Genomic DNA, 25,620 nt, shown 5'->3' on the forward strand with positions numbered 1-25,620 from the left:
CTGTGGGAACTTTAAGAAGTATTGTGTGTTTTTAAAACTGAACTGAGTGAGGAAGCAAGATTTTGTCTGGAATCAGTATCCTGCCCCCAAATGATCCACAGTACATCCAAGAAGCAAATTTCTGCGTGCAGATGAAGGATGCTTATTTTGTAAATGTACTTATAGCTAATTTTATTATCACCAAACCAGATATTACAGGATGTAGAAGTAAGAATCTCTTTTATTTCCTGAGCATATACTCTGTGCTGGGCACTGCGCTAAGTAATTTGCATGTATTATCTCATCTCTTATTTAATTCTTAACGGTAACCTTGGGATAAAGGTAGTATTTTTATACCATTTTACAGGTGAGGAAATTTACCAAGTTTAAATAATTTACCTACAGTCACAGTAAAGTCCTCAACCTCAGGTACTTTATAATGTAGAGGAGGAGACAAGATGCATAAAGAAGTGACTATTAATAGTAATTTTAAAACAGCTATTACAAATCGGTATAAAATTATATGCCATGCAGGTAACAAATGTCCAGAATTAAAAGGAATGTCTCTACTGCTGGAGGTTTGAATAATTAAACAAAATAATGTATGTTAATTTGAACACAGTGCATGATGCATATTATATTTACTTCTATTATTATTATGGATAAGATGTGGATGGGTGTAGAGAGAGAGTAGGAAGAGGTACCTCATATGTAGAATCTGGAAAAAAAATGTAGAATTGTGGACAGATAGTAGGGGTGGCCAGAATATAGTTTGTATAGCATAGTGATACAATCTAGACTGGTAGATTGTAGTTTTATCTTAGAAGGCTTTGTGTGTCATGCCGAAACATAACTGAGCCTCCCACAGGCTAAATGGCTAAATTCATTCTGCAGCATTCCATCCTCTGCTTAAGTAGCTTCTGGTGACAGGACTCTCACAGAAAGCCTCATTAGGCACAGATTGTTTTCCTTTGGAGGATTTTTTATATTAGGAAGCACCTTTTATTGAAGCAAATCCATCCCACTGTAGATTTCACTCCTTGAAATTAGGCAAACAATGTAGTCACATAGAGTGAATCTGCATGTCAGGCATTTGAGGATGGCTGTCATGCTTCTCTAGGTTTTTTCATAACCTGGGCTACTATTACCAGTTCCTTCACCCAAACTGTATTAACCTTGACACTGAATTCCTCTCTTTTAGTCAGTTTGTCTGGCAGCTCTCCTGGAATTAAATTTTAATTCTTTCAGATGACTACACATTAAATGGTGATGGATTGGGTTTTGTTCTTTCCAGACTATATATTTTTGTTTCATCTATAATTCCTAGCATTGCTTGGTCATAATTTTTTTTCTTAGAACCATGATTATATACATTATTAATTAGTTTTAAAAATCAAATCTGCAAGAGTAATTTAATCCTAGAATGAAAATGACCTATATATAAGTATTTCAAAAATCATTTATTTGTAATGAGTAAAAATGTTGAAAATAAGGCTTACTTTTATTTTTCAATATGGTAATTATCCTTTTCATATGTTAAGGTTATATTCTGTGCCTTGGACTTTATGCATAATTATCATATTTAAGTCTCATAGAAATCTTATGAGCAAAATGTTACTCCCACTTAAAGTATAGGTAACTGAGGCTTAGAGAAGTAAAATAATTTGTAAAAGATGCTCATAACCACTATACTATAATGTTCAAACCCTGATTCCATTAATGCTTTTTGTTGTGTTGCCTTTACTGATAATCGTGTTCAATATTCCCATGAGGGAGGCAGTCTTTGACTTTTTGTTTATGATAAAGATTATTAAAGTGCTTGAAGTTTTTTATTGTATAGCGTGTTTTATTATCAAGCAGGTTTTAGTTTTTTAAATTAAACTGATCAAAAATAATAAAAGCTGATGGCTCTATGATGCTTGATTTAAGAGAACAAGAATAGGGAGCAATATTTCAAGAAAATCATTTGTATAGTTTTTCAAAACTGTTTAGTGTCAGAGGTGCCCCAAGACTACTCCCAGGTTTATTGTTTCACTAGAAGGACTTACAGGGCTCAGTGTATAGTTGCACTAATGACTAAAATTTATTATAGCAAAAGAATACAAAGCAAGATCAGTAAAGGAAAAAGGTGCATGGGACCAAATCTGGAGGAAATGAGGCTCAAGTTTCCAAGAGGCCTCTGCCAGTAGAGTCACATAGGGAATGCACAATTCCTCCAGCAGCAAATGTGGCAAGACATGCCAAGCGTTGCTGCCATAGAAGCTCAGTAGAGACCACATACCCAAGGTTTCTTGAGGGCTTGTTACATAGGCACCTCGTGGTGAGTTTCTACCAGGATTCTAGACTCTCAGAAGGAAAGCAGATGTTCAACATCAACCATATTGTTTATCCAAACAGTTAAGGCACAGAGAGCTACTCTTAGCATTTAGAGAAACTTTTTTTTTTTTTAGATGGAGTCTTGCTCTGTTGCCCAGGCTGGAGTGCAGTGGCATGACCTCGGCTCCCTGCAAGTTCCGCCTCCGTGGTTCAAGCGATTCTCCTGCCTCAGCCTCCTAGTAGCTGGGACTACAGGCATCCACCACCACGCCCAGCTAATTTGTTTGTATTTTTAGTAGAGACGGGGTTTCACCGTGTTAGCCAGGATGGTCTCGATCTCCTGACCTCGTGATCCTCCAGCCTTGGCCTCCCAAAGTGCTGGGATTACATGTGTGAGCCACCGCTTCCGGCCAGCATTTAGAGAAACTTTTATGTCACTGTTGGCCACAGCTTACCAGCTAAGTTTCTAGATGCCAGTCAAGGGCCAACTTTGCAACTAAGTCTTCTATGGATGGGCAGTCTGGGGCTTACTATGTTAGGTTTTACGTAAGATTTAAGAGTTACTGGGGAAATTATAAACTACTGTTCACTTGATAATATGGACAATATTTAATTTGAAATTTATTTTTATTAAAATAATTTCTACTTAATTAAGGGTATTTTACTGAATTTGTTAATATATTACTCTGTCTTTATCAGTCTGTTCCTCCAGCTATTGATTTCAGGTATTGAAATAATTTGAATTTCTGTGCATGGAATTTTTTAAGCAACCAGCATTGAAAAGTTAAGTAGTAGAAAGGTTTTTTTTGTTTGTTTGTTTTTTGTGTTTTTTTTTTTTTTTTTTTTTTTTGGAGATGGCTCTGTCAATGACACGATCTCAGCTCACTGCAGCATCCGCCTCCCAGGTTCAACCCATTCTCCTGCCTCAACCTCCCAGGTAGCTGGGACTACAGGCATCCGCCACCATGCCCAGCTAATTTTTGTAGTTTTAGTAGAGACAGGTGATCTGCCAGACCCAGCTTCACAAAGTGCTGGGATTGCAGGTGTGAGCCACCACGCCCAGCCTGAAAGTATTACTTTTAAGTATTATTATTATACTTTACTTGATAGAAATAACCACTGCTATTGTATTATATCATACCAAAGCATATATTTTATAATTTGGGCTACCTAGAATTATTATTTTTTGGAAATGATGTTATATATAATTATAAATAACAAATGACTTGGTAATAAAGGCCATATGATCTTCAAAACCAAACTGGAGCTAGCATAGATAAGCCCTCCTGTTTAAACAGGTAACTCTGGTTGAAAGAAGGTAATGGCAGTCTTGTCTCTTTTTTCCCTTTATTATGAATGCATAACACTGGATGTTCTGTTAGGCAAGGGATGTTGTTTCTTGTTTCTTGTTTTGTGGCCAGTGCATAGCATAACCAACATTTGGCATATAGTAAGTGCTTAAATATTTATGAATGAGTGAGTATGTGAGTAGAAGGAGTAACTGGACTGGGCATGGTGGCTCACACCTGTAATCCCAGTGCTTTGGGAGGCTGAAGTGGGATGATTGCTTGAGGCCAGGAGTTCAAGACCAGCCTGAGGAACATAGTGAGACCCCTGTGTCTAAAAAAAAAGAAGAAGAAGAAGAAGAAAAAGCGTAACTGGGAAGGGGTGAGGTATCAGGGAAACTTTTATCATTTAAAAGATTAACTGTGTAAATTTTCAATAACCTAATTTCTCATGGTAGGCCTTTTAGAATTTTCAAAGTATAAAACAAATGCAATCTGACTCCCTTTTCTTTTTTTCTGTTTTAAAGAGAGGCAGTCCCTCAGTCATGACTTTAAAGATTTTCTTTTCTAAAACATTGATTAACCAATGGATTTTGATTGATGCATGGATTTTGAAAAGAAAGGATTGTTGCTAAGTTATGTTGCTACCACTTCACCAAAGATGTTTCTTTATTTCCTTTACAGTAACTCTCAGGAGCCTTCTCAGCAGTTGACTTCCTCAGTAGCTTCCACACGGAGCATGCCTGAGAGCCTGGACAGCCCAGCCTCCGGCAGACCAGGAGTAGCCAGCCTCACAACTGCAGCTGCCTTCAAGCCTGTAGGATCCACCAGTGTCATCAAGTCACCAAGCTGGCAACGGCCAAACCAAGCAGGTAGCCCAAAAAAATATCTTACTTCTTGCTTTTCATAATGAGTGTCATTATGAAAATGTGTTCTGGGATATATGGTAGAATTCACTGGTAAAACCCATTCTCAATAATCTAAGATTTAGAAAGGACTGTCAAGATTAACTATAGCTATTTTTCTCTCTGAGACATCTCATAAACATTCTTTGTGTGTATTTGATACAGTTGTATTTGCTATTCATAATGGTAGGATTGGGCATTTCCTTGTTTCCCAGAATACTCAGGAAGCATGTGTTGAATTGTAAATTTGGGTCTTATTTAATAACAAAGTATATTGTTGTAAGGTTATGCTTGGAAATACAACATTTTAGTTTTGATGATGCGTACAAATAACAACCACAGAAACATTATTGCCATCAAACAATTACTGAAGAAAGCATCTTCCAATTCTTGTTCTCACAATTTATGTAGCATAGGGGAAGAAGGACACAGCACTAGAAAGAGCATTTGAGCAGCAGGATGGAAAAGCTTGACCTCAGTCTGGAAACCTGAGTTGTCATTGACTTCTACAGATTAACAGCTTTAAATAAAGTCACATAACCTCTTTGATACCCTCAGTTTTCTGGTCTACAAAATGAAGAAAAACTAGCCAGGTGCGGTGGCTCACACCTGTAATCCCAGGACTTTGGGAGGCCAAGGTGGGCGGATCACGAGGTCAGGAGATCAAGACCATCCTGGCTAATATGGTGAAACCCCGTCTCTACTTAAAAATACAAAAAAACTGGCCAGGCGTGGTGGCGGTCACCTGCAGTCCCAGCTACTTGGGAGGCTGAGGCAGGAGAATGGTGTGAACCCGGGAGGCAGAGCTTGCAGTGAGCCAAGATCATGCCACTGCACTCCAGCCTGGGCGACCTAGCGAGATTCCGTCTCAAAAAAAAAAAAAAAAAAAAAAAAAGGACTAAGTCATTTCCTATTTCTCCCAACATGAACAAAGTTTATGATATTTCTCCCAACATGAACAAAGTTTATGATTATGTAACAAAAGTACCCCTTTTAATGGGAAAATTGGACTGTACTTAAATGTTGCTAATCTCAGACTTAGCCTTCATCTCTTCTCACTCTTTATGGTCTCCCTGGGTGATCTCTCATCCATGTTCCTTCCATTGCTTAGTCATCGATAATTTACAGATCTTTTTCTCCAACTAAGTGACCTGTTTGCCATCTTCTGGTGGCACCTCAAATCCAGTATGTCTGAATATACCATTTCCTATCTCTGGGAATTGCACATCCACTCAGTCACCAAAGCTAGAATGTAGACTTTTAGACCCCACGCCCCACATTCTCACAGTACCTAACATCTAATGGTTTTACTTTCTATTATTTCTCAGATTTCTTCTCTGTATCATCAGAGCCATTGCTTTGATTCATGCCTTCTTCATTGCAAATGACTTCTAATTTCCCTGTCTCCTTTCCACTCCTTCAGCCTGTGCTCCATACCTCCATACTGCAGCAAGTGATTTTTTTTTTTTTTTAAGAGACAGGATCAGCCAGGCGCGGTGGCTCACGCCTGTAATCCCAGCACTTTGGGAGGCCGAGGCTGGCGGATCACGAGGTCAGGAGATCGAGACCATCCTGGCTAACACAGTGAAACCCCATCTCTACTAAAAATACAAAAAATTAGCCGGGCGTGGTGATGGGCACCTGTAGTCCCAGCCACTTGGGAGGCTGAGGCAGGAGAATGGCATGAATCCGGGAGGTGGAGCTTGCACTGAGCTGAGATCACACCACTGCACTCCAGACTGAGTGACAGAGTGAGACTCCGTCTCAAAAAAAAAAAAAAAAAAAAAAAAAGAGAGAGAGAGACACAGGATCTCACTGTCGTCTAGTCTCCCAGGCTGAAGTGCGGTAGCACAATGATAGCTCACTGTAGCCTCAAACTCCAAGGCTCAAGTGATCATCCCACCTCAACTTCCCTAGTAGCTGGGAATTTTTTTTTTTTTTTTTCCAATAGAGACGGAGTGTCACTATATTGCCCAGGGTGGCCTCAAACTCCTGAGCTTAAGTGATTCTCCCACCTTGTCTTCCCAAAGCATTGGGATTACAGGTGTGAGCTATCATGCTTGGCCAGCAGCAAGTGATCTTTCTCAAACTCTGATTTGCTGCTTTACTCCCCTGCTGTGGATGCTTGACTATCTCACCCTTCCTTAACATAATCATTTAGGACCTTTTATACTTTGGCCCCGCCTGACTTCTCAACCTCATCTCCTGCTTCACCCAATTTATAATCTGTGCTTGGGTGCACTAAACCATCTTCAGTTTCTAAGACATGGCATATTACTATGCTTTTGAAAGTTCTTACCCCTCTGTGCAGAATATACCTCTTCACCTAGCCCTCTAATTTCTAGTCTTCAGCAGTTTTGGGATGAGTGCTGACTGAGTACCCAAGGGCCACTTTTCACAATGTGATAGCTTTAAGAATTTATCATAGCTGAGTGCGGTGGCTCCTGAGGATCACTTGAGCCCAGGAGTTTGAGATCAGCCTGAGCAACATGGCAAAACCCCATCTCTACTAAAAATATAAAATTTTAGCCGGACATGGTGGCACGTGAGCCTGTAGTCCCAGCTACTTGAGAAGCTGAGATGGGAGCATCATCTGAGCTCAGGAAGTTGAGGCTACAGTCAGCTGTGATTGCACCACTACAGTTCAGGCTGGGCAATAGGAGTGAGATACCTTGTCTCCAAAAAAAAAAGAAAAAAATCACTCATTATTCTTTTAAGAATATTTTTGAGATTTGTAAGAGTGAATTTTTAGTTAATTTAACTAGGAATCCATCTTTGTTTTTGTAATTTTCACGGTGTTTAAATATATTAGACACTAAATAAATTCCTTTGTTTATAAATTATTTTTAGAAAACATTATTTATACAGTCTATTTTATAGTGGCATGTGTTACATGTTACTAATTTTACTAAGAAGCTAGAAGTGGCCGGGCACAGAGGCTCACGCCTGTAATCCCAGCTCTTTGGGAGGCTGAGGCGGGTGGATCACGAGGTCAGGAGATTGAGACCATTCTGGCTAACATGGTGAAACCCCATCTCTACTAAAAATACAAGAAAAATTAGCTGGGTGTGGTGGTGAGCGCCTGTAGTCCCAGCTACTCGGGAGGCTGAGGCAGGAGAATCACTTGAACCCATGAGGCAAAGGTTGCAGTGAGCCAAGTTCATGCCACTGCACTCTAGCCTGGGTGGCAAGTAAGACTCCGTCTCAAAAAAAAAAAAAAAAAGAAGCAAGAAATATTTCTGTTGTGTTGGAAAGAGGACAGGCCATGGCATATGAGTTAGACTATTTTAGAGGAAAGACTTATTACTTCTAAAAACTTAAAATATTTAGTCTAATATTATTAGTCTCTGAAATTTCTGGACTATTAACTGACTTAGCATAACCTATTCTCTTGGGGGAAAAATGCCAAGCTCAGCCCCATACATTTTTGAGTTATTTCTATTTATTTAAAGCCTATGTATGATGATAAAGATTTTCTGTAATTATTTTGTGCATTTGAATACAGAAAGTAATTTTCAGAAAAATGCTATTGGTATGGTAATTGGAAGCTAACAGGAGAATGTTTTGTAAAAAGCAATGAAAAGATTAAATTTCTGAGGTAGAAACTGAAGAGAAGGCACAAAGTATATGGACAGTGGAGGACAGAAAGTTTATATATGGCTTTTGGAAGTTCAGAAGTTTATGGTTAAAATACTGCTCTGCCTCTTAAGTGGAAAGAAAAAATTCATTTCTTTTGAACTCTTGCCGAATGTATAGTACAGCAAAATTACCACAAGAGGGCGATGGAGTGCTTTCTCCAAGCCTAATTAAATTGGTGAGAATAATCAAAGTAGGCCAATATTAGCAAATATAATAATGAGTCACATGGTTAGTATTTAAAACATTATGCTTTTTCTAGAAAATGTAAATGAATTTTATATGAGCAAAACTACAACAGTATAAAACATTATACATTATATAACATTATAAAGCAAAATTATAAAAAGATTGTTTTCCTGTTGTGAAGTCACAGTTGAATTACATCATAATTCTTAGCTCAGTTTTGAAAATATTTACTGAGCTCTTACTTATCTTGCTCCAGGTGCTATAAGCAGGCATTTAATCAGTTATTATGTTGTGGCAAAGTTAACTTATTTTGTACTATTTTGGACAATTTAAAAATAAATACAAAATTCCCAGCCACTCAAATTCTGCTGCCCTACACAATGGAATACCATAGTTTGAAGGCAATAACAACAAAATCATCTCAGAATGTACTCTTAGTCCTAGATAAATAGTTTCAAAAGCTTCCTGATGCAAATGAAAAAGTCTTGATTTAGAAGGTGATAGCAGATTCATCATGTGTTCATGCGTTCCTGTTTAAGTTATGGATACCAGCTTAGGTAAATTTGGTTCATTAGATACAAATATATGTATAAAATATTACTGTCTTACAAATGTAATGAAATGTTTTTCAAAAATTCAGTCATAAAGTCATGAAGAGCCTTTCTATGTTGAAACACATCAGTTTTCTAATTTTAGTTTAATCATATACAAAATGAGAATGATTAATTCATTAGAATATAAGCAATGCTTTGAAAAATCTGGACCCATTGTTAATTGAGCCAGTTTTCTGACTGGTGGTGGCCTCCCAAAATAGAAATGCCTACCCTTTGCGGGTATGAATTTCAGAAGGTTAGCATTTTTGTGAGCCTTTTCCCTCTCTTCATCCCTCCTTTTCACCCTTCCCTCCTTTCTTCCCTCCCTCCCTCACTCTGTCGCCCAGGCTGGAGTACAGTGGCAGGATCTCAGCTCACTGCAACCTCCGCCCCCTGGGTTCAAGCGATTCTCCTGCCTCAGCCTTCTGAGTAGCTGGGGCTACAGGCACCTGCCACCACACCCAGCTAATTTTTGTATTTTTAGTAGAGACGGGGTTTCACCATGTTGGCCAGGCTCAATCTCCTGACCTCATGATCCACCCACCCTGGCCTCCCAAAGTACTGGGATTACAGGCATGAGCCACCACGCCCGGCCTCCATTTCTTTAACTATTAAAATAAAGACCTTAAAAACTTCTCCTATAGCATTCTTGTGAAATCAAATGATATAACTAGGCTGCAGATACTTAAAGGATACTCAGAGGTTAACTTTCTATGCCTTTATTCCTTTTCTTAATGGCATTAATAACTTACATTGTTACCGTCCAAAAACTGGTTCTCATATGACATCCCTGCTTGAAAATGTTTGGGGCTGTCTGCTGCCCACGGTCAAAATGCTTAGCTTCTTAACAGAACTTTTGGTCCCCTTGCAATCTCAGGCCAACCTTCTCCTCCAGCTTCATTTTATAATACTGTTCCCTATAGTCCACTCACACTGAAGTTCATGAGTTCATATCATTCCTTGGCACACACTTTTCTGCCTTGTACAAGCTGCTCCTTTTGTTTGAAATGCTTTTCCATCCCTTCTACTCCTGACAAACTTCTCTTTACCCTTTAAGACCAGTTGTTCCCCCTTTGTGAAGCTTTCTTGAGCCCTCTTGTTACCTGTTCTTTTTCAATGCTCCTACAAAATTTCAATAGTCTTTATTATAGCATTCATGTTGTTCATTTTAATTGTTTACATAGGTGTCTTTTATGACTGTTTTTAGATTCCTTTCAGGACAGGGACCAACTCATACTGATCTCTGTTTTATGGCACCTAAACAATGCCTGGCACAGTTTATAGGCCCTCAGTAAATATCCCCGAGAAAGTGAGTGGGTAGAGAGGTCAGTTGTCTTATTTAGGACATCATACGATCTGAAGGATGCAGAATTCATCTGCCAAGATATTGTTCTGTCCTCTTACCAAACTTGAAATTCCCACAACAGTCATTGAAAAGGTGGGAGCACTGTCTGCCAAAGGCTGCTATTAGAAAAGAAGCATGTTGCTAAGCAGAAGAGAGCTCCACTCTCCTTGAAGCATTTAACTCTCTTCAGAATTAAGATTGTGAACATGAGCAGTACTATAACTAGTAATACATTATTTATTTTCAGAAATTAAAAAATAATAATAGTTGTAAAGCCCTATGATAGGAACTTTTTTTTTTCTCAAAAGTATGAGGGCTGGGCACTGTGGCTCACACCTGTAATCCCAATACTGTGGGAGGTTAAGGCAGGAGGATTGCTTGAGGTCAGGAGTTTGAGACCAGCCTGAACAACATAGTGGGACTCCCATTTCCACAAATTAAAAAAAAAGAAAGCAGTTGGCTGGGCATGTTGGTGCACGCCCATGGTCCCAGCCGCTCGGGAGACTGAGATAGGAAGATCTCTTGAGCCTGGGAGGCAGAGGATGCAGTGAGCCAGGATTGTGCCACTGCACTCCAACCTGGGTGACAGAGCTAGACCCCCATCTAAAAAAATGTGATAATTTACCGCATATAAGGAACCAAGCAGTGGAATGCAGAGGAAATATTAGGAATGTGGGATCGCCTATTTTGTCATTGTGGACGAATTAACTCAGATGCAAAGCACCAGTATATAATATAGAAATTATCAAAAAGGTGCAAAGAAGAGTCAGATCAGACTATGAGTCCCAGGTCAGAGGCATGGAGGTGCGGATCAGTGGAAAGGGAAGAAAAAGACTTAAAGTTCTGAGGATAAAATCTTGAGGTAAAGTATGTGTTTGTTTATAGTGAAGTCCTATTTTATGCAGGAATAATATTTTAATGTTTGTGCCTAAAACAAAATCGCATGTAGTCAACGATGCTTGAACATTTTTAGGAAGAGGCCAGTTTGTAGAGGGAGTAACATAGGCAAAAACTGAGAGACTTTGGCTTCGGGTAGGAAAGGCAAGTAGTTCGGTATGTTCAAGACTGTCTAGTGGCCCAGAGAAGATTGGATGGATTAATGGGGGCTTTGAATGTGAGAGTGTGGACTTGATGCTGAAAGGAAACTATTAAAAGATTTATAAGCCAGAAGTGGCAAAATCAGACTTGCATTATTAAAAGATTATTATAGCATTAATGTGTTTAAAAGATCATCATGACTTTATTGTAGAGATTAAGATTGGAGTCCTGGAGACCATTTAAGAAGTTATTCAGGTAATCCAATCTGGAGATATGATAATGAATATTGCGCTGGGCAGTGGCAGTGTTTTGGAGACAATTCCCTTGGCAGGGTGACTGCAGGGTATTTATACTTTAACCTAACTGGGCTGCTGGTTTTAACCATTGCCCTCCCTGGGAGCTTGACTCCCTATAGAGTACCTGTGTATCCTCTGTTAAAACACCAGTGGAGTATTGTATTCAGTTTATAGCATATTAGAATGCTACCTTCATACTTTCTTTAATTGTGTGTACACACAACTCCCAGTTGAGGCCTGTTTACTCTCATGTCCCTGGTGTTGACAAGAAATTAGTGGATTTCTTCTTATTATTAAAGGTGTCCATGGAGGCAGGCATTCTACTGAGGAAAATAAAAGCGTATATTGATATTAGTTGATATGATATTATGGCGACATACTCAAGGCAGTAGTGTTTTATTTAATATTAGACTTTTCTTTTTTTTGAGACAGAGTCTCACTGTCGCCCAGGCTGGAGTGCAGTGACTCAATCTTGGCTCACTGCAAGTTCCGCCTTCCGGGTTCATGCCATTCTCCTGCCTCAGCCTCCCAAGTAGCTGGGACTACAGGAGCCCGCCCCCACGCCCAACTAATTTTTTTGTATTTTTAGTAGAGACAGGGTTTCACTGTGTTAGCCAGGATGGTCTCGATCTACTGACCTCGTGATCCGCCCGCCTCGGCCTCCCAAAGTGATGGGATTACAGATGTGAGCCACCATCCCCAGCCAATATTAGACATTCTTAACCTCTGATAGTCTGTATTGAACATATACCAATTTCCCTATAGTCTTGTTAAGGCACCATTCCCTTTATGTGAATTAGGTGATAGTATATAAGCTTTATCTTAGTGATTTGCTTTTCTCTATGAAACAGTTTGGATATGTAGTAAAGACAAAGATTCTTAATTGACAAGAATGTAAAAACAAAAGTTTATGATTCTTTTTTAGAATACAAGTTGTTTTGTGTTTTGAAGAAGCATGATACAAGTAAGCTATAAATATAAAAGTTGTGACCTTTTGAAGGTCTTTTGGGGACAGTGTAAATTTCTTTTGATCTAACGAAAAGGGGGAAGAACGCAAACTTGCTTTTCAAAATGAATAGTTAGTTAATTTTTGCTTCTGTTGTACCCCATCTGAGGGGTTCTCACCATCCCTATTTGAGGATTAGGAACTCATGAATACAATGGGCGGCCTAAAAGGAACAAACATTTGACATTTAACAGTAGAATGGTGACTATCATTGATTAGTAGTAATCATTGTTTTTATAATACTTTCGGTTGTAACAGATATTTTTATAAGAATGCACAATAAGGTAATGTCATTAAAATTTTAAATGTAAATAGGCATTATTTATCTAATGAGGTAACAGCCTCTGAGAAAAGTCAAAAGAATTGTTTAGAGTTCTGTAGTGAGTTGAACCCAGCTGTTTGACTCTGAATACTGTATTTTCCTGAGTCACAAGACAGTATCAGTGAACATATTTAAGGAGGACTATATCTGTTAGGGATGGGATAGAAAGGATTCTTGCCTTGGATAATAGGGAGCTTCAAGTGACTGGCAACTGCTAAGATCTGTTTCAAGTAACATTTTCTTTGCATCTAAACTCCATTTTTGAAATTTAGATCATTTGGCTAAGATTCTAGTTAATATGCTTTTTTTTTGTTTTTGATCATACCCTGCTTCTGGTATGTGCTACATTTAGCAATAAAGAAAAGCTTATTTACTTCATTATGGATTGAGCTTTGGAGAGATCTGATATGTTGTTTTGGTGGTTTTTTTTTTTTTTTTTTTTTTGAGAAAGACTCAAATATATTTGTGAGATTTGATTAGATCAAAGACTGAATGATGTACATCTCAGTTATAAGTGGATATAAATTCTATCTTTTATTTGAAGTCTAAGGGAGATAGGGGTGAGAAAGGAAATTACTGTTTCTACAACCATCCCAAATTTCATTGTAGGCTTTGCACTACAGTAATAAATCGAGATAACTAGATTTGCTTAGCTAAGATGGATAGATTTATTGGTTCCATTTTAAAATTTTTATATGAATAAGTAAACTGCTACCAGTTGCGTGTATTTCATCTCTTCTAATAATGTTTTATTGCCATCTGCTCCCCTGCATTTTGACATCATTAAACTAAACATCCCACTTGCTATAAAGCCCTGACTGGAGCTGTCCATTGTCAAAACTGGGGTGTGAAACATGTAAATATGCCCATCTCCTTACATAACAAGTAGATTTTTGTTTCTGATTCTCAGGAAAAAATAAAAGTAACAACCATTAATTGCCTGTTTTCTTTTCTTCTAATTGTTCCTTCATTGAAATTTGTTTCCGTGTTGGAAGCTTTCCAGCACTGATGCAAGGCCTCATCTGTGAAAGCTATTCTTTCTCCCTGTTTTCTTTTCATTCTGAGACTAAAATATTAAACCTTTTATAAGGCAGAGATCTATATTTGTTCATATATGCTTTTCATAAAGAATTGTTATTAACTGATGCATATGGCCTAAACCAAGGTTTGGCAAACAGTGTTCCTTGGTCACATCTGGCCCACCACTGATTTTTGTGAATGAAGTTTTGTTGGAAAACAGCTATGGTACAGTTGTTTACATATTGTTTATGGCTGATTTCATGCCACAGTGGCAGAGGTGAATAGTTGCAAGAGTCTGTAAGGCCCACGAAGCCTAAAATATTTACTCTGTGGCTCTTTACAGAAAAAGTTGTTAACACTGGTTTTCAAACGCGTGAATAAGAATAGTGATACTTGATAATTCCTCATAGTAGTTGCAGACTTTATTGACAGCCATCAACACCCTTGGTAGCACTAGTCCTGAGATACTATGATTGCCTATTTGCTTGTCTGTAGTGCCTTTAGGAAGATAAACTCTTTCTGGGCAGACATCTTATCCTTAAATGTATCTTCCACACCAGAAGACTTCTTATGTCTAAAACATTGTATGTACTAAGTAGTTGTTGAATGAGTGGATGTTTTATTTTTTAACTATGTAAGATCTTATGTCAGAGTGTAATAATAATTGACACTTATAAAGCATTTCTTACCGATTCAAGGAAGTGTAAGTAAACACTTTTACTACTTCATTTAATCCTCTCACCTTTTGAGGTAGTTATTATTGCTGTTTTACAGATAAGGTAACTTAAGACCCAGAATGCTGACGTATCTAACATCACAGCTAGAAAGCCCAGAACTAGGAGCCTGTGTATCTTGAAATTTAGATTTTATGCTAGATGTAATTCTTCTTCCACCATAAAATAGCTGACCTACCAACTCTGCTTTTAAAAGATACTAAATTAAAACATAACTTTGAAAAATGATAAAGTATCATTTATTTTGGAGAGCTGATGACTTTAATTGAGAGATATCTTAGGGAATTAGTGATAGTAATAGAAATGTAAGGTGTATCCCAGTTTTTATATTTTGCAGTAACTTGTATTCATCATTAGAGATGTTGTGGATATTGACATAGAGAAATCTTAAAATTTCTCTCTTTTTTTTTTTTCCTGCTTCATTTTTTTCCCCTACATGATTGGAACTCTATTTATATGGTCAACTTAAGCCATAGGTACCTTTCTCCTTCATTTCTGAAATTAAGCTGCTTTCTCATTTATATAAATGGTTGAAAATTGGTGGGAAAATGGTAAAAGCCAAACCCATTTAGCTTTCATGTGACTTTGGAAGTAAGACATGTCAGAACTCTAGACATAATATGAGTATAAAATGATTTTAATGTATGTCCTTATGGTTTTCTCATCCAAATATGAGCAAAATTTTACAAATTTAATATTTTAAATATATTTTAAGCTTACAAAGTCTGTATGAGTTTCCCATTGATCTTTAGTATTCCTGAGGTCATGAATTATGTCTCAGTTTTGTTTTTTTTTTTTTTTTTAATATTTTAATTTTATTCTTTATTTCTTTTCTTAGTGGCCCATGCCTGTAATCCCAGCACTTTGACAGGCCGAGGCCGGCGGATCATTAGGTCAGGAGATTGAGACCATTCTGGCTAACATGGTGAAACCCTGTCTCTACTCAAAATACAAAAATAAGCTGGGTGTGGTGGTGCATGCCTGTAGTCCCAGCTACTTGGGAGGCTGAGGCAGGAGGATCACTTGAACCCGGGAGGCAGAGGTCACAGTGAGCCGAGGTCGTGCCACTGCACCGAGCAAGACTTAGTTTCAAAAAAAAAAAGAAAGAAAGAAAATTCTGTGTATATTGTGATAAATAATTTGTTGACTTAATTGAATGCTGGTAGAACCAGATATGTTAAGATCTCATATCTTTATCTTCAAGGTACATACTGGGTCTCTTTTACTTGTGTCTCTGACCAAATGGAAGTTTTCTATATAAGATCAGCTAGGACAAAAAGGCAAGTCGATGTGTACTGAATTTTGATTATGTATGATATAAGAAATTAAAAAACTGAACATAATCCAAGTCCTCACACTCACTTTAATTAAGATATTGTAGATCCAGCTTAATCTGGGTTCTTAAAGTTGAAAGGCTGCTTGGCTAATGGAAGAAGCTAGCCTCCTGAAGCCTCCTGAAGATGTGGACATATTTGATACTTAGCCTTGGTTGCACCTGTTCCAGTGCTTTCTAGTGTACATACCAGCATTCTCCACTGCTTAGAGAAATGGTAATAGTTTAATCTGTCCAATTTGCTTTTAATCACTGAGTAAAAAAAAAAAGTCCTTGATTTCATATTTTAAAAATTGCACAAACGTCTCCAGAATGTGCTTTCCTCTGATCCCAAATCTTGGCTTAACTTTCTCCATTTCTGTTGGATATGATGTCATGCCTGGATTATGAAGAGTACACTGTTGTTTAGGCTTTCAACATAAGGAGCTTGACAGACAAAATGCACATATTCTGTGCTTCTCTTGGCCACCATCTGTTTGAGATGGCTGGGGAAGGGGCAGAGAAGAAAGCACTTGCTGCACACAATAGTATGCAATGCAAGCATGTTGCCATGACTGCTACCCAATTTAGTATGTGTAAAATTGCTACCATACCATTGAGAACGTATTTCCTGAGATGTTGAATTATAATACTTTATCTCCCCAAGAGTGCCACTTTGATGTAGCCCAGTTATTTATACAAGCACAACATTAGCCTCAGTGTTTTTAGCAAGAACACCTCTTGCAGTTGAGCCAGTTGTTTTTCACACCAGAAAATCTCACGTATGATCTCTGCCTTGTTGGGGCTGTCAACATTTGTCTTTTATCAGGGGGAGTATTAGTATCCATTGAATTTTTTTTTTTTTTTTTTTTTTGAGACGGAATCTCCCTCTGTCACCCAGGCTAGAGTCCAGTGGCGCGATCTGGGCTCACTGCAACCTCTGCCTCCTGGGTTCAAGCAATTCTCCTGCCTCAGCCTTCTGGTAGCTAGGATTACAGATGCACACCACCACATCCGGCTAATTTTTGTATTTTTTCATAGACACAAGAGTTTTGCCATGTTGTCCAGGCTGGTCTCAAACTCCTGATCTCAAGTGATCCGCCCACCTCAGCCTACCAAAGTGCTGGGATAATAGGTGTGAGCTACTGTGCCCGACCTAGTATCCACTGATATTTTCAATATCAGCCTTTCTTCTGATTTAATGAGAATGAAGTATTACAGGATTTTTAAAATAAGGAATCAAAATGTATTTTATGGTTATTCCTAGATTTGTCCCCATAACTTTCTTTGCTGCTTTACCTTAATCCAAATGTAGTAGTTGAAGTATTCACACTGATATGAAGTTTGTACAATAAAATAGATATAGTACTTTAAGCCTATTTGTCCTTAGCAAAAGTATTAGATCTATAATTATGTTTCTCATTCTGTTGCCCAGGCTGGGGTGCAGTGATGTGATCGCAGCCAACTGCAACCTTGAGCTCCTGGACTCAAGTTATCCTCCTGCCTCACACCCCTGAGTAGCTAGGACTATAGGTGCGTGCCACCATGCCAAAGTTTTTTTTTTTTTTTTTTTTTTTTGGTAGCGATGGGGGTCTCACTGTGTTGCTGGTCTCAAACTCCAAGCCTCAAGTGAGCCTCCTGCCTCAGTTTCCCAAAGTGCAGTGATTGCTGGTCACATTTCTCTTCTAAAGCAATTTATATAAATTCTCCTAAATGTTTCTCAAAACGTGAAGAATGCAGCCTTTTATCCATATGTTTTATTTCAGGAACTTTGCAGCCATTAATTATAATGGCTAAAAACTTTGGGCAGTCAGGTTTATGGAAATAAGTAGTATTTCTCTAAGAAACTCATATTTTACAGAATACATGAAGGGCTTAAAAGTGATAATCTAAGCTGTTAGAGACTTCAAGGAAAATAAAAAAATAACGCCTTCATACATTTTTCCTACATTTGTCCTAGCAGGCTCGGTAAGAAAATTAAAATAGCAGAAATAAATCACCTCACCTATCACTATCCCCTCCTCCAAACTGGTCCAGAAGTGAATACTACCAGATTTAGATCACATTTAAGGAGCTCTGACTTCATATTTTAATGGATCAAGACATTAACTGGCAAAGAGCTTAGCACACAGTAGGTACATAATAATTATTGATGAATTAATGCGTAAGGACATAGTGTTTGGAGTCAAATAGACATGGTTTTGGATCCCGTATTCTCTGCTCCCCTCCACTGGCTTCCATGACATACTCTCCTGGTTTTTCTCCTGCTTCTCTATCAGTCCCTAAGGTGTTTGTGTTACTTGCTTTCTGCCTAAGGAGCTCTTCTGTTTTTATGCTGTACTTTCCCTAAAATAGTCTCGTTCACCCCCACAGACTCAAATGTTGTCAATATGTTGGTGACTCTTGAATCAATTCTTTTAGCTTAGTTACTTCTCCTGAGTTCTCATATTCAATAAATGATCTGTACTGGATGGACCACAGGCGCCTCCAACTTGAACATACATGTGCTGTCCTCCACTGTGAGTACATGCGTAGAGTAGCGTCTGCCTCATTACAGGCTCTTAGCATAAACTTGTGAGTGAAAAATATCTATAGGTAAAGTCAGCATTTTTCCACTTTTCTAGCAGTTATCCCACTATAACATAATTGACTGTTTACTGGCTTATAACCCTCTTTAAACTCAGTAAGGGCAGAAACCATGTTTGTCTTGTTCATATTGGTAGAGCCAGTGCATTGTTTGGTACATAGTAGTTGTTCAGAAAACATTTGCCTTATTTCATGATTCTACATGTTTTGGGCAAGTTAGTTATCCTTTCAGAGGTTTATATTCTTGATCTGTTAAATAGTTGACAGTACCTTGAAATGTTGTAAGCATGAAACAATTCAGTTATTCACTCTTCAAAACTTTTTACTATAGAAAAATATTCAAATGTATGTATCTACACTCCAGCCTGGGCAACAGAGTGAGACCTTGTCTCTAAAAAAAAAAAAAAATTAAAGTAGAAACAAACAAAAAAATTACTGTATTGGGAGATGTGTGGTAGGCAGAATAATGCCCCCTCTACAGATGTCCATGAACACAGAACTTGTGACTGTGTTATGTTATATGGCAAAAACGAATTAAGTTTGCAAATGGAGTTAAGATCGCTTATCAATTCACCATAAAAATGGGGAGATTATCCTGGTTTGACCCAGTGTAATCACAAGGGCCTTCAAAAGTGGAAGAGCAGGGAGGCGGAAGAGAGGATCAGAGTGATACTATGTGAAAACAATTCAACCTGTGCTTGCTGGCTTTGAAGATGGTGGAAGGGGCTTTGAACCAGAAAACTAGGTAGCCTTAGTTTCCCTAGAGCCTTCAGAAGGAAAAACAGTCTTACCAACACCTTGATTTTGACCCAGTTATATATGTGTAGGATAACTGTTAGGTTTAGTAATAAACTTGTGTTGTTTTTAAGCCAGTAAGTTATTAGTAATTTGTTACAGTGGCAATAGAAAACTGAAGATCAGATAATCAGAAAAAAATTGGAAATTGGGTGTTTTGTGATATTAGGGAATATTTTTAAGTGTGATAATGGCATTATGATTATGTTTTTAAAAAGAGTACTCTTTTAGAGATTATATTACAATATAGATTAAATAGCGTATCTTGAATTTGTTTCATAATAGTTCAGAGATGGCAGGGGAGCGAGTGGGATATTAGGGAAACGTGATCAATTATGAAACAATGATTAACAAAGCTTGATTTTTCCATTTATTAAGTTGTACTAGTTTTTCAAATAATGAATTGGTTCCTTAGCATCCTCTACACATAAGCAATGTGGATTTAAAAAAAAATTCTAGAATCATTGTAAACTCATAGACTTAGCTATATTTGAGGTATTTCAATCCATTGTAGTTATTATTTTTATTTTTCTTAATGCTCAAACTGTCCCATCTACTTATTCAAGTTATTTTGATGCAACTCTATGAGTCTTTAACATTTTCCTTGCTTTCTAATTTGACAAGACATTCCAGACTCTCCCTATTCATTTTTTGCCCCAATCCTAGAATCAGCAATTTCCCTAAGACTTCTGGTTCCCTTTAGTAGAAAGATAATAATTCTGGTGCAGGAGTCATTTTTTCTCTGAATAAAGACTTATTGAGCAATATGCCAGGGACTGCTGGGTGGTAGGGATAGAGCAATGAACAAAATAGATGGTGTCCCTGACCTCAAGGTATGAGAAGACAGAATAAACAATAAAAAGAATATAACATGAGTGCTGTAGATAAAGAGAAACTGCTGAGGAATATAGGAACTGCTGCTTTGTGGGGAATGGGGTGCTGTTTTGTATAGGATGGTCCAGGAAAGGTACACTGATAATATGGCCTTTGAGTAGAGACCAGAAGGAAGTAAAGGAGCAAGCCATGTGAACAACTGGGGAAAAGATTTCCAGGCAGAGGGAACAGAAAGTACAGAGGCCCTGAATTAGAAGCACGCTGGCCAGTACAGAGGAATAATCAGGAGGCCAGCGTGTCTAGGATATAATGGGCCAGGGACAGAGTGGCAGGAGATCAGGTCAGAGGGATAGCAGAGGTCACATTTTCTAAGACCTTTGGTTTTAGTGCTGGGTTAAACGGTCACTGTTGGAGAGTTTTGAGCAGAGGAGTATCTGTTCAAAACCCTCCGATTATATACTGACTTCATTTTTACTGACTTTTGTGTTGGTGGCAAGGGTAGAAGCAAGGAGATCTATAGGCAGTCACTGCTCTAATCCAACCACGAAATGAAGACGGTGGCTTGGACCAAGATGTACTATGGAGGTGGTGAGACGTCATTATGTGATGTGTTTTTTGTATCATCATGAGCAGTTCATCTCCCAACACCAAACTTTCTCTCGTACTGATTAGGTTTAGCAATACAGAAGCACTACTTCTAATCAGAGTAAGCTGCCTTAGAAGACACTAGCAACATCTGTTATTGTTTAAGTTTGTTCTTTGGGATATCTTCCCCCATTCCCAGCTGACTTATGTTAAGTTTTCAAGTATAGTTTGACAGAATGTAGTATTTTTTTCACATAGTGTATGTCGGTAGTAAGAATATTTTACTGGTAGTTGGATAATTTTATTTGAACCAAAGAATCAACTGATTAATTTCATGCCTATTCAGGTACAGTCTGACCAGGTGCTTAATCTATGCATTATAATCCTCACTACTGTCTTTTAAGTGTGTCGGTTTAGAATTAACAGCCGTCATGAACAGGAACAGAGACCAAAAATATCAAATAACCCCCACTTTATTCTTAATCCAGTGAGAAAACATCTGTTTTCAAAAAATTCACACATGTGCTACCAGGAACTTGATTGATTTTAATTAATATTTTCTTACTGGAAACTCTAGCAACTCTGTATATTGTGGATTAGGTATATTTTACTGGATTAACTTAACAAATATATATACTGTATGCTGAGAAAGTTTTCTAATATGTTGCTAGGTTTTCCAGTAAATTTATGTTTATTTATTTAATGGTAATTATTGTAATCTTAGGTTTGACTATCATAGTGTTGGAAATCCAAAGAAAAGATTAAATATGAACGTTATCATTCTGAACCTCTAGAAGACTCATAAATAGCAATTCTAAAGTTAACAAAAGAGATTCTTACCAACACTATTGGTTTGGAGAGAAGCTAATGGATTTGAATTTCTAGTTTTCTGGTGGTGAAATGTATTTTGTACAAAAGAAAAAAAAAGTAATTTTCAAACGAACTCCCAGGGAGTAGAGATTAGCCATAAAAGAAGCCAATATTTAATGAAAGTTGCTTAAGTTTAAGGTTAAAAAGGAAATCTTGAGTCAAGAACTAATTTCCTCCTAATGTTCTCATTGTGACAGTTTCCTGACTTGCTCATTATTCAGTTCGAATAAGTCACAGTTTCTGTGACTTACATTCCTAGATTGTGAAATAGGGCTGATTCAATGCTCCTGTTTAATGTTATCATTAGAACTTAAAAGAAAAAAAAAAACTATATTACAAACAAGTAGATTGTCATCCTTAAGCTATCTCTAAAGAGGTGTATTTTTTTTTTTTTTTTCCTACATAGAAGTAGATGGTTTTTGCAATGGGTTCAATGCATTTGGAGCATTTTAGAGGCCAATGTAGTACCCATGGAAGACTGGTTTTCTTTGTATGGTAGTATAGTTCTCTACAAAATTATAATGGAAGCTGGGCTCATTTATGGTGCTTTCCCTCTCCCAAGACCTCACCCTCTTACACTTCCCTCTTCCCCATAAGCCAAGTGAGTAGAGACTAGGAGGCTGGCACTTGACTGCTCAAAGGTTGCCCATTCCTGTGCTAGAGCGGTGAGAAATTCAGTCTGAAGAAATGAAACATCACTTTATTCATACGGGAAATAACTGTGCCTTGGAAATGTTCAGGACTTGGTAATTAATAGAGCTTGTGTAGCTTTGTGTGCGGGCCAATGTGCTAGCAACGCAGAAACAAATGGAGGTGTGAGAATTTGTTTCATATCCAAAGTGGTTAAAATGGGGCAGTAATAGAAAGCAAGGCTTTTCTTCCCAAGAAAGGAATAGTGGTAGAGCTTAGAGCCTTTTTATGTGTGTTTGAGATACAGTCACATGTTTCACGTTTAAGAATGGCTTCTCATGCTAAATAAGTTAGTTCCCCATATACCCTCTCCTTGAGGCATGGGCCAGATGGATTATGTCCCATTTTACAATGACTGATGGAGAATTACCACACTCTTTTATTGCTGATAGTATCTCAGTGACTCAGTACTTTAGAGCTTATGCATAGATAATGTGATAAAATAAAGGCATGTGGTAGATGAAAGAGTTTAGCTTTCTTTGGGGTCTGATTTTCAGATTTTCCAATTGGTTACTTTCCCATTATTTGAAATCCTGAACCTAATCCACATTTTTAAAGTATCCATCTCTATATTGTCTTCTTTAAAAAGGCAAAAAAAAAAAAAAAAAAAAAAAAAAAAAAAAGAGAGAGAGAGAGATTGGGAATATTCCTTTTTTCATTTAATTTCATCATTTATTTGTAAGGCAATTTTTGGCTTTGGATAGAAAGAAGTATATAAAGTTTGTACTCATTTTTAAATAATTAATAATTAGGGAGGAAAAGATATTGACAGGATATTGATAAATAACTAATAAATTATACACGTGAGGGGTGTTACTTCTAGCTGGGGTGGTCAGAGACGACTTGGGAGAAGAAAATGAAACTTCTGTGGGCCTTACAGAATGGGAAAACTATGAGTAGCAGTAGAAAAAGGGACAGTTCCTTGGCTAAGGGTCACAGAGGCAATGTCTGGTCTGGCATGTTCAAGGGATAGTGAATAAGCTATAGCATAGTTTAAGAGCAGACTCTGGAGCCAGACAGCCCAAGTTCAAGACTTTTACTTGCTATGTGACTTTGGGCAGATGTTTAAACTTCTCTTTGCCTCAGATTCCTCATAAATTTAAAAAGTGGTACTAATACCAAAATCATAGGGCTGTTGTAAGGACTTATTAATAGTGCCTTCAAGACAAGGCTCATGCCTGTGGTCCCAGCACTTTGGGAGACTGAGATGGGCAGATCACTAGGTCAGGAGTTCAAGACCAGCCTGGCCAACATGGTGAAACCCCATTTCTACTAAAAATACAAAAATTAGCCCAACATGGTGGCAGGCGCCTGTAATCCCATCTACTTGGGAGGCTGAGGCAGGAGAATCGTTTGTACCCTGGAGGCAGAGCTTGCAGTGAGCAGAGATCATGCCGTTGCACTCCAGACTGGGTGACAGGGCGAGACTCTGTCTCAAAATAAATAAATAAATAAATAAACAAACAAACAAATAAATAAAGACTATTGCCTTCAAATGGAATTAAATAATTGTACAAGTTAGATATTAAATAACTGATTTAGTCTAAAGATGATGGCAGTGATATGTGGGGAAACAGCAAGGACAAGATTTTACAGAAGATTGGAGTGGGCTCATTGAGGGACTCGACTTTCAGGACTACATATAGTTTGTAATGAGTTACAAAGGCTTTATTTTAGAAGCAGGAACATATGATCAGAGTAGTGTTTTTGGAAAAATAATCAGCAGAATAGGTAGAAGAGGAGGCTGGCCTCAGAGAGTGGTTAGGAGACTTGCAGTAGTCCAGATTTGAGGAATTCAAGACCAGAATTCAAAAGATAGAGTATGGGTTTGAATTAGAAAGGAAGGACAGACCTGAGAAAGAAACATTTTCTGTGAAACAGTTCTTAAGGTCTAGGGACTAACCCTTGGGGACACAGGAGGCCGAGTTCTGTGCCTGTGTGAGTGAGAGAATGCAAGCATCTAAGGAGTTCGTGGCAAGAGCTGGTAATATGTACAAGAAGAAGAAATATATTTTACATGTCTTGAATTTAAAGATAATAACTGGTGTTAGAGTTGAAAATGCCCTTGAGAATACGTATTTCGTGCTCCAGAAGAAATCAGGCCTGGATATAGAAATTAAAGATGCACAGAGGTAAGAGTTGGGCTGTTCTAGCAAATTAGGTAACAAGAAAGAAAGTAGTGTACTAAGTGAATATTACAGCACTTTTCTGTCCCATTTCTATAAGAGAAAGTGTGGGTCTAAGAGAATGGAAGCATGTTCCTAGTCCAGTTGACTTACTTGAAACATGGGCAATAGTAGAGCTCTCTAGCCTGAAAGTGTTGTTTCATAGATCAAGTGCCAGGCAGCGCACTGTAGAAGATGTGCAAAGTGTCTATAAATGCTGGGTTTCTGGATCTGTAATTGCACATTATTGCAAACAGGCTTTATTCTAGTGAGGGAGAATTATATCAATTATCCTAATTAATCTTTCCCAATTCCAACTACACTTTAATATACTGTCAATGTGTTTTTATATATATGTATATTTATGTAAATACATTCATCTGTATAAATACACTCTTAATTTGTATTATTTGTATGCTTTTCTTAAAAGCTGTTCCTTTTAGGCTACTTTCATGTGTACCTTTTCTATTCCGTTAGATTTTATTTTATTTATTTATTTTTTTTTTAGAGACGGAGTCTCGCTTTGTCGCCCAAACAAACTGGAGTGCAGTGGCGGGATCTCGGCTCACTGCAAGCTCCGCCTTTCGGGTTTACGCCACTCTCCTGCCTCAGCCTCCCGAGTAGCCGGGACTACAGGCACCTGCCACCTCGCCCGGCTAGTTTTTTGTATTTTTTAGTAGAGACGGGGTTTCACCAGGTTAGCCAGGATGGTCTCGATCTCCTGACCTTGTGATCCGCCTGTCTCGGCCTCCCAAAGTGCTAGGATTACAGGCTTGAGCCACCGCGCCCGGCCTACCGTTAGATTTTAATAGGCCGTGTGTTGGTTTCAATCCTCACTGTTTTCTCATTCATTCACTTTTGTATTGATTCCAGTTTATTTATTCATTCATTCATTCTCTCCGGACACTGTTAAGTTGCTAGGGTGCTGAATAAGACATAATTTCTGCCCTCAAGGAGTATACTATCTAGTTAGGGGAAGGAAAGGCACAGAAATAATATAGCAGAAACAGTAATAAAGACATTAGCAGAAAATTATGAGAACACAGAAGAGAAACATTTAATCCAGATTATATGGAAAGGGTTGGGGAGAAATGTAGTTCAGGGAGAGTTTTTGTAGT

The 25,620-nt window shown here is 38.0% G+C and overlaps 1 protein-coding gene across 8 annotated transcripts in view; it reads left to right on the forward strand.

The window, feature by feature from the left end:
* PDLIM5 (PDZ and LIM domain 5) overlaps nt 1–25,620 on the forward strand; it is a 211,333-nt gene that overhangs the window by 156,892 nt on the left and 28,821 nt on the right. For all 8 annotated transcript variants that reach the window (XM_030914672.1, XM_030914679.1, XM_030914684.1 and 5 more), the window contains one exon: nt 4,266–4,453. In XM_030914672.1, the coding sequence (XP_030770532.1) occupies nt 4,266–4,453 (188 nt within the window). The remainder of the gene's footprint in view (nt 1–4,265; nt 4,454–25,620) is intronic.

The sequence above is a fragment of the Rhinopithecus roxellana genome, chromosome 2 (assembly GCF_007565055.1).
Source record: "Rhinopithecus roxellana isolate Shanxi Qingling chromosome 2, ASM756505v1, whole genome shotgun sequence".
Lineage (NCBI taxonomy): Eukaryota > Metazoa > Chordata > Mammalia > Primates > Cercopithecidae > Rhinopithecus > Rhinopithecus roxellana.